Source organism: Arvicola amphibius, chromosome 3 (assembly GCF_903992535.2).
Source record: "Arvicola amphibius chromosome 3, mArvAmp1.2, whole genome shotgun sequence".
NCBI classification, from domain to species: domain Eukaryota; kingdom Metazoa; phylum Chordata; class Mammalia; order Rodentia; family Cricetidae; genus Arvicola; species Arvicola amphibius.
Window position 1 is genome coordinate 74,236,397 of NC_052049.1, and position 9,883 is coordinate 74,246,279.

The 9,883-nt window shown below is 41.9% G+C and overlaps 1 protein-coding gene across 1 annotated transcript; it reads left to right on the forward strand.

Annotated features, from left to right (window-relative positions):
- The first annotated feature begins 1,507 nt into the window (after positions 1 to 1,507).
- Positions 1,508 to 8,873, forward strand: Msantd4 (Myb/SANT DNA binding domain containing 4 with coiled-coils). Its single transcript, XM_038322761.1, has 3 exons — positions 1,508 to 1,642; positions 5,446 to 6,061; positions 6,735 to 8,873. Exons 2-3 carry the CDS (start codon positions 5,600 to 5,602, stop codon positions 7,308 to 7,310), a joined length of 1,038 nt encoding a protein of 345 aa, XP_038178689.1. The 5' UTR covers positions 1,508 to 1,642; positions 5,446 to 5,599; the 3' UTR covers positions 7,311 to 8,873.
- The last annotated feature ends 1,010 nt before the right edge of the window (positions 8,874 to 9,883 follow it).

Consider the following 9,883-nt stretch of genomic DNA (forward strand, 5'->3'; position numbering starts at 1 on the left):
TTGGGCAGGGTTGTAAGAGTCAACAAATAAAAACACGGAATGTCACGTTGAAATTGTTATTCAAGTTTAACGTAATATTCTTTTTCATCTTGCAAATCTTTATTGGAGGGTAAATTGAAGTAGCAGCAAGTAACTAACTGGAAAGGAAGGTTTGTTTTAGAAAGTAATTTCCAAAATGAATTCTGAGCGTGGGAAAGCTTGGGAAAAGCCTTTCTGGGTGGAAACACAGCAAGACAAAGGTAGTCCCAAGGGCACTGAGGAGTCTAGAATCTAGGGCAGTAAAGAGCTGGGGAAGCAAAAGGGAAATTATGTTATCAAGTTCAAGAGAAAAGCAGGATTGGGATTTTTGAAAGCCTATTAAGGAGTTTGCACTTTTGTAGTGAGGGGCTGCGGGCGGTTTTCCACCGCCCTGCTCTCGGCCACCCAGCTAGCTTATGCCCCGAAATAACAACACACAAATTGTATTCTTTTAAATACTGCCTGGCCCATTATTTTCAGCCTCTTATTCACATCTTTACTAAACCCATATCTAATAATATATGTAACACCATGAGCGGTGTCTTACCGGGAAGTTTCTAGCGTACGTCCACCTTGGGCTGGAGCTTCATCTCGTCTGGCTTCTCTCTGAGGAGAGGCACGGTGGTCTGTCTAACTTAGGAGAGGCGTAGCATCTGACTGAGCCATCTACCTCACTTCCTTCTTCCTGTTCTGTCTACTCCACCCACCTAAGGGCCGGTCTATCAGATGGGCCAGGCAGTTTCTTTATTAATTATCCAATGAAATCATCAGATAGAAGACACACCTACATCACACTTTGCCTTATAATTAGGGAGATTTGTTCAGGAAGCTTCTCAATTGGACTCAGCTACTCAACTGGATTAACTAGATGACTGGGCTATGGGAGGATGGGCAATGGTATTACTCAGGGAGAACTGAAGATGCCTGAACCAAAGCACAGGGAAGTCAGGTTCTATAAGAATGTCAATGGAGGCATTAGCCTTGGGGGTTTAAAAGGAAAAGGGGTTGAGAAGACAGAAAACGCTGAAGAAACTGTCCACAAGCCAACTGTTCCATTAAAGGTCAAAAGTAAGAGATGCTTAGATTTAAGAAGCAAAAGATACTGTTAGAGTTCGAGGTTAACGGAGGTCGCAGCCAGGTGAGTAGAAGAGGATGCTGGCCCAGGGACTGGGCTGAGGTGACCCAAGTGGCTCCACTTTGCTTTGCCGAGGGTCAAGGGCTGGAGTACAGTTTGGAGACAGAGCCGCCAGTGCCCCAATCAGGCGAGTGGCGTTGCAAGTTTATCGCTAAGGCCCAATCCTTTGCTAAAGCACGCTTGATTGACAATGCCACGTGACAAAGAATGAGCGCCGAGCGGGAGGCGAATCGCTGCGGGGCGGTGTCCAGAGCACTAACCCGGAACCGGTTTGGGACTAGATTCCCATTGTGAGACCTGGCCTGGGGCGGGCTCTCAGGCAGACAGGCAATTCCCCACCCCCGGACCAATGGGTTAGCCGTAACCCATGAGGAGCAGCCCTATCGGCCAATAGAGGCAGGCAGAAGTTGATGGGCAGGGACTCCACGAAGCCTTTCTTTTTCAGCACCCTCAGGGGGCGATCCTGTGATTGTGCCGCTGGGGTCGCAGGTGAGTGTTGGGGTGCAGGGGAAACAAAGAGCTGGAGGGACCAGGAGAGCCTCTGCAAGGGTGGGTCCCTGTGGGGCAACCCCATTGCGGGCTTTGGCCTCGGTTTTGCAAAGCACGGGATCCTGAGGCTGGGAAGAAAAGTCTCACGCGCGGCTGTCACCTGACCAGGGAGGAGGGGTAGCAGCCCTTGGCCTCTGCAGAAGTGCTGGGCACCTAGATGGGGCTTTCACTCACCATTCAGGGAGCAAGAGTATCCCTCCAAGTTGCATGGACTCCAATTGGGCCCAGCAGTGTCCTGAGTCACAGCGCCTCCTCCCACCCCGTTCTCTGCTCCGAGACGAGATCCCCAGCTTTCTTCCCAGGGTCCTCGGCTGCACCTTCCCACTGTAGTACTCCCTAGATGGAGACCCTTGTAAACTTCAGTTGTGTTTACCGCTTCAAGTTTTAGAGGAAGAAAAGTAGTTTTCCTGTAAAAATATTGTAAGGATACTGACTTCACTCTTGAAATGAGATTGTGGTGAGATAGTGGTGGAGGGAAGTTTGTAGATCAGGAATGGTTTCTTTCTTACCTGCTTAGTGAATTTAATCTTTTTCTTTTTTTCTTATATTTGTTCTTTTTTCACATAGATTTTACTGTCTGATTTCCCTCAGATCTCTTAGTTCTGTGTGAGGCACAGTCTAGAAATATCATCTTCTTTGTTAGTCCTTAGGAGGGAAATGTCCCACTATAACACTGTACGTCACTGGTAGTTACGTGACTGCGCAGTGCAGCATTTCCGTTTCCCAACAGTAAAGAATGGTTGGGGATGAAAGTCCAGAAAAACAACTGTTGTCTGTGATTGGACATGAAGGTTCTGAGATTTAGAGGTTGTGACTGCCAAATTCCTTGATGTAAGAACAGGATGAAAACAATAAAGGAGGAAAGTGCTTGACATCAGAAATGGCTTATCTAAGCATTTATTACCTGTTATATTCCTGACACCATGAGTGGTGCTTTAGGCATGGTAGAAGCTCAGTAAATACTTTTGAGGAACATACTTGGGAGTGGGTAGAGAAAAAACAAACCTTTCATACAGTACCATAATGCAAAGAATGGGATGGGCAGACAGACTCAGTCACAATAAAATAGCAGCTAGCAAATTTTACCTCTAACTGTACTGATGTTCAAACTTTCTTGCATTTAGTAATGCCAAAGCCTCAGGTAAACGTTTTCCCTGTAGTCACACTTACTCAACAGTGGCTAGCTATGAATGGAAAGTCCAAGAATCCAGAGCTGCTCAGTCCACAAGCCTGGGTGTCTCAGCTGGTCTCAGCACCAGAATCCTGAAGTAGGCTCTAATGCCTGTGAAGGAATGGACCTACTAGGGAGGTGAGAGCAAGGAAGCAAAGAGCAAACGCTTCCTACTTCCATGTCCTTACATAGGCTTCCAGTAGAAGGTGCGGTCCAGATTAGAGGTAGCTTTTCCATCTTGAAGTATATGAATTAGAGGCATGTCTTCTCAATATTCAGATTGGATCTTCCCATGTCAAATTAATCAGAAATACATTACAGGTGTACCCTCCATTTTTGGGTTTTAGTTAATTCCAGATGTAGTCAAGTTGACAGCTATGAGCAGCCAGCACAGGTTCTATTATCTAGTCCATTGAGGTGAAAAATGCAGGGAAATATATTTTGTCAATAAAATAGTTCATTAGCTCAGCATAGCTCAGTTGCAAGGAACAAAGGGATGCCAACTACGAATAGTATATAAACTATAGATGTGAGAACCATTTTTGGGGGAAAGGCTATGCAGTTGGAAGCAACACTGAGGAGTTTTAAAACATAGATTTGCGAGGCGGTGGTGACACAGGTTTTTATTCCCAGGACTTGGGAGGCAAATGTAGGCAAATCTCAGTGAGTTTAAGATCAACCTGGTCTACAAAGTGAGTTCTAGGACAGCCAGGATTGTTACACAGAGTAACCCTGTCTCAAAAAACAAATAAACAAAAACCAAAGCAGCAATGACGACAAAAAACAAAAACAAAACAAAAAACTCACATAGAATATGTAGGTTAAAAGGGCTGCTACTTATGCCAATTAGCAATACTGTTATTACAGTCCAGTTAGCTGGATGTGATGGTACACAATTTTAATCCCAGCATTCCAGAGGCAGAGACAGGCCAGATCTCTGTGAGTTTGAGGCCAGCCTGGTATACAAAAGTGAGTTCCAGGACATCTAGGGCTGTTAACTCTGTTTCTCAAAACAAAAAACAAATCTAGTTAGTAAATAGTAAATTGATCTTGGATTTTTAAGAGCAGTAAATCTAAAGGGGTGATATTGTATAAGAGTCTGTTGTTAACGGGAGTCATTATTGTATTAAGGACTTTAATCTTGTATATATTTTGAGAAAAGCCTTACTATCCAGGTCTGGAATTTAGACTCTCTTGCCTATCTGAGTCTGAAGTCAGTCTTGCAGTTCCATTCATGTGTCAGATCTAGTTTTCTGGTCCAGGGAGTCTAACTCCAGAATCTGTGATCATAATGATAGTTTACATTGTCTTTCAATAATGTTCTAATTTATAAATACTTTTTCTTAAATTTCATTCACAAAAGGCTTACATTTGACTGTTGTAACATGAAGAGCCTGCTTGTTGGGCTTTCTGTCCTGCCAGATTCCCGCAGTCGTTATGGCCCAAAGAAAAATCACATAGAGTTCTATATAAGTTATGAACTGATTGGCCCATTAGCTCAGGCTTCTTATTAGCTCTTACATATTAACCCATTATTCATATCTATGTTAACCACATGGCTACGTATCTTTTTCAGCGGGACAGGTCACATCTTGCTTCTTCCGTGGTCTAGGCAGGACTGTGGGAAGGATCTTCCTTCTTCTCAGAATACTCCTGCTCTCATTGTCCCACCACCACTTCCTGTCTGGTTGTCCTGCCTATACTTCCTGCCTGGCTACTGGCCAATCAGCATTTATTTAAAACATAATTAACAGAATATAGACAATTCTCCCATACCAGACTGTAAGGATACTACTAGCATGCTGGTGTTAATTATACATTTGGAATCACTGGGCTTCAATATATCATTAAATATCTTTAGAAATTTACAAAGTGTATTTTAAAACTTATATGCTTGTCATCTTTTGGTTTTGCAGGCTTGCTTCTTTTCTGTGTGTTTGTGAAACTGATAGGGATTTTTGCAAGTTCATTTCTATTCTTCAGAACATTTAGTTCTCTCTGGCCTCCATTTGTTCAGAAAGTGGCTGTTTGGAAGATAGCTATTCCACACAATAGGCATACTAAATGGAAAGCTAAAAGATGGGATGGGCATACTTTTGATGATGTAAGTAATCATGCACAACTGGTTCTTTAGAGATCCTTGAAGCTAGAAAAATACAAAATAAAAGGTTATAAATGGTAACAAAACACTTTGTTATTAAATTTTAAAAATGAGGTTTAGCCTATACTTATTACTATAAAAGAGAAAGCTCAAACAGCAGTAGACTTGCAAATTCCTGATTCAATTTAGCCTTGTATATTTGTTGTATTTTTGCTTCAGTTGGGTATACTCTTTGTGTTGTGAATTCCTGAAGAAATATTTTCATACAATGAGCCCAGATTGTGATAGTTAAGAGATGTGTCGAGGTAAACTGAGGCAGAAACAAATTTCAGAGTGTATCTGAGCCATGGTAGTGAGCCAGTGGTTTCAAGCTGCATTTAGATAGTTGTTTTAATAATACAGCACACTGGTTGCTGTATGTTGTGGAAATTGTAGGTTGATTTTTTTCTCTCTTTTACATTTCTCCTTCAGATATCAAACTGCTTCCATGACTGGATGAATGGAAACTCAGTGATTTTTAGCTAAGAGCCGACAAAGGGTTCTTGGGCTTCGTTCTTTGGAGCATACACTTCGCATTCTTTGCACAAGTTTTCCTGCAATTAAAACCTGCACTGAAGTTTTAAAAATGAAGCAGTTGAAAAGGAAAAGGAAAAGCAATTTTAGTGTTCAGGAAACTCAGACCCTTTTGAAAGAAATTACCAAAAGGAAGGAAGTCATTTTCTCCAAGCAACTCAACACAACAATAAATGTGATGAAGCGAATGGCCTGGGAGGAGATTGCACAGTGCGTAAATGCTGTAGGAGAAGGCGAACAGAGGACCGGAACTGAGGTGAAGAGACGGTACCTTGACTGGCGTGCACTCATGAAAAGGAAGAGAATGAAGGCCAACATGAAGCTGGTTGGTTCTGGGTTTCCTCTTCCCACGTCTGATTTAGATGACTCTCTCACTGAAGAGATAGATGAAAAAATTGCATTCCGAAATGATGCAAATTTTGACTGGCAGAATGTGGCGGATTTCCGAGATGCAGGTGGATCCCTAACAGAGGTCAAAGTGGAAGAGGAAGAAAGGGACCCGCAAAGCCCAGAGGTAAGTATATTCACAGTATTAACCCATGAGGCATGTTTTTGTGGTCAGCTACCCACATGTGCTGAGGAAGCTCCCATATCTTCAAATTCACAGATTATAGATACCAATCATTCTCTTTTCTCCTGGTGTCCTTAATTCCTGTCTTTTCACCTAAATGTAATTAACCTCAGTAATAACATGCATATTACTGACATCAGGTGATTCATTTAGATAATCTCAATAGTTCAGATTAGGTAGTTTTATGTGCTCAAACAGCATAGAAAGTTGTCAATTAGTAAGGCAGGGCTGGGGAGAGGGTTCAGTGGGAAAATGGTCCAAGCCTGACATCCCTGGGACCCCCATTAATGCTAAGTGCTGTGGCATGTATCTGTAATCCCAGCACTCAAATGACAGTGCCAGAAGAATAGACCTGAAGCCTCCATTCTCCTAGCCTGGAGTTTGCCTCACAGAAAAACACTAAAAAACCCTGTTTCAACGTGGTGGAAACTATGAAACAAACACTGTCCCTTGACCTCCATAAATGTACTATGGCCTTCATTCACCTTCATCGAGACATACACATAAACAAATAAGTAATAAATGAAATAATAATTATTAAAAGCTAATAATGGGGCAAATTGACAATGATAGAAGTAAAAGCAAATACCAAATTATCCTTTTTCTTTTCTCTCAGTTTGAGATTGAGGAAGAGGAAGAAATGTTGTCATCTGTCATACCAGATTCCAGGAGGGAAAGTGAGCTCCCTGACTTCCCTCACATTGATGAGTTTTTCACCCTCAATTCCACACCGTCCAGACCCGCATATGATGAGCCTCATCTGCTCATGAATATAGAGAAACAGAAGCTGGAGCTGGAAAAACGCCGACTGGATATTGAGGCAGAAAGGCTGCAGGTGGAAAAGGAGCGACTCCAAATAGAGAAGGAGCGCCTGCGCCACCTGGACCTGGAGCACGAGCGCCTGCAGCTGGAGAAGGAGAGGCTGCAGATCGAGAGAGAGAAGTGGAGGCTGCAGTTGGTTAGCACTGAGAAACCCACCCTAGAGAATGATCTCGGCCAGGGGGAGAAGTCCATACAACAGCCACAGGACATAGAAGCGGAGAAGTTGAAACTCGAGCGAGAGCGCCTGCAACTGGAGAAAGATCGGCTGCAGTTTTTGAAGTTTGAGTCTGAGAAGCTGCAGATCGAAAAGGAGCGCTTGCAGGTGGAGAAGGAGAGACTGCGAATTCAGAAAGAAGGACATTTGCCTTGACTGTTCTCCATCTGTTTAGCAAAGGTCTATGAACTGTAGCTTTCCTCATCAGTCCATGTAAAGGTAGTTGGTGAATTAGCTACTCCATCGCCACCCCTGTCTGATGTTAGTGGTTTTAGTAGGAAAAAAGATAGTAACACATAGGTAGCCATGTGGTTCAATAGTATATTGTATAAACTCTGTGCCCATCATAAACAAATAGCAGAGGATCTGCTAGACTCTTTCACATTAGTAATACTGCAGAGTCTTGTCTTATTTGTGTGCCCCAAGTTTGCAATAATGTCTACAGTGAAGGTTCCACCCAGTGGTTTTCAAGTGGAGTTTGGGCTCCCAGAAGACATTTGGGATTGTGGGGATATGTTTTTTGGTGGTCAAAGTAGATGGGTGTAGGCTGCTACTGACATCAGTAGAGGCTACAGACTCTGCTAAATACCATGTAATGCCTGGCTCTCCTCTTCACAGGAAAGAAGTACCCAACCCAAAGTATCACTAGTACCAAGTTTGAGAAACCTATCCCTGGCCTAACTGTGCACCTATAGCTATCTTCTATAGTTTTGGATTATTAAAGCTTCAGATATTTATGTGCATAGACATTTAAATGGCCCAAAGCATTTTAACTGTAAGATATTACTGTGTAGTTTATTGAATAATGGGGAGTGGTGGAGATTGTAGGTACTTTATTTCCATTGTGTTGTCTATCAGTAGACTGAGACTTAGAAGCAATCCTGGGACTATCTGAGATTGTATAAAATGAATCACTTTGAAAGGCAGTCCCCCCTCAAGAATGAACACACAATTGGAAAGCTTTAGTTCCCCCTTCTTTAAATCTGTTTTTGTAGTTTGAATAGAGAACTTGCCATTTCAATCATATACTGAAATGCTATATAAGAGAGTGGCAGAAGCTAGTAAAAACCATACCGGTGCCAAATGGTGACAGTAGTCCATAATGGTGACCCAATAAATTGTTGATTGACCTTTTTTTTTTTTAAAGAGAAGAATAGTCATTTGAAACTGAGAGATGGGGGAAATTACCTCTGCATCAGTAAAATGGTGTTGAAATGATAGAAGTAGCTGTGTGTTATGGTTAGGGGAATTATTCAATATCTACAAGAATATGAAAGGGTAACTTCTTACTTTAGAATCTGAAGTTCAGAGAAATCCTGCAGTAGGTAAGTGGCTGATCTTTATACAGCAGTCTATGTTTGTCTCTGCCCCTTCAGAATGCTTAAACTTGAATTCTGAAAGCAGAGGGCCTGCTGATTTGCCTGCAGTATCCTGACAGTGGTTTATCGCAGTAAAGTGCTTTCTCTGCACAATGAGCTAGAAATGGCTGCACAAGTTCACTTTGTGTTTTCTGTTTTCTAGGATGATAGCTTTAAAACAACCCTTCTGTTGACACACTACTTTTATTCTGTATTTGTTCCTCATTAATTTATGAATGGCTAGAAATCATGTTTGAATACGGGTATGTAGAGGGAAAACATACCTGTAATTCCTTATCCTGATTTTGAAATAGTGTTATTTTTTTATAATTCTATTAAAAGCTTCTACCTTAGAAAGAAATTTGCCTGTCTGAAACTATTATTATAGGATACATCATGGGTAAAAACCATGTTGGAAGTGGGTTAGGGAACCTAGACTTTGCTAGACTTTGAGCTACATACCAAACATATTACTTATACTGATCCCCCCTTGTTTTAATTAAAAATTTTTTCATACCTTGTCTTAGTTTGGATTCCGATTGCTGTGAAGAGACACCATGAATACAGCAACTCTTACAAAGAAACACATTTAATTGGTTCTGGCTTATAGTTTCAGAGGTTTAGTCCATGATTGTCATGGTGAGAAGCATGGCAGCAAACAGGCAGACATAGTGCTGGAGAAGGAGCTGATCCACATCTTGACCCACAGGCAGCAGGAGTCTGTGTCCCACGCTGGACATAGTTTAAGCATATGAGATTTCAAAGCCTGTCCTTTGCCAACAAGGCCACACCTCCTAATAGTGCCACTCTTTGGGGCCAAGTACTTAAACACAAGAGTATGTGGGACCATTCCCATTCAAACCACCACATTCACTCCCTGGCCCCCATAGAATTTTAGTCATAACAAAATGCAAATAATTCATTCAGCCAAACTTCAAAAGGCTCTATAGTCTATAATAGTTCCAATGTTTAAAATTACAGCATTTGGTCTCTTTTGAGACTCATGCAATCTTTTAACTATTCATTGTAAAATCAAAATAAAAAAAAACAGATCACATATTTCCAATATATAATGCCACAAAATATGCATTGCCATTCCAAAATGTAGGAAGGGAACATAGTAAGGAAATACTGGTCAAAAGCAAGGCCCAAACCAGCTGGACAAACTTCAGACATTGCATCTTCATGTCTGATGTCAAAACACTTCTGATCTCCAACTCCTTTTAGTTTTGTTGACTGCAACCATGCATCTTTCACTTGGGCTGTTTCCATTCCCTGTTAACAGCTTTCCTTGCCAGGTATCCCACAGCTTTGGCATCTCCAACATACTGGGGTTTTCAAGGCAATCCATGCATTTTCACACAATACCCT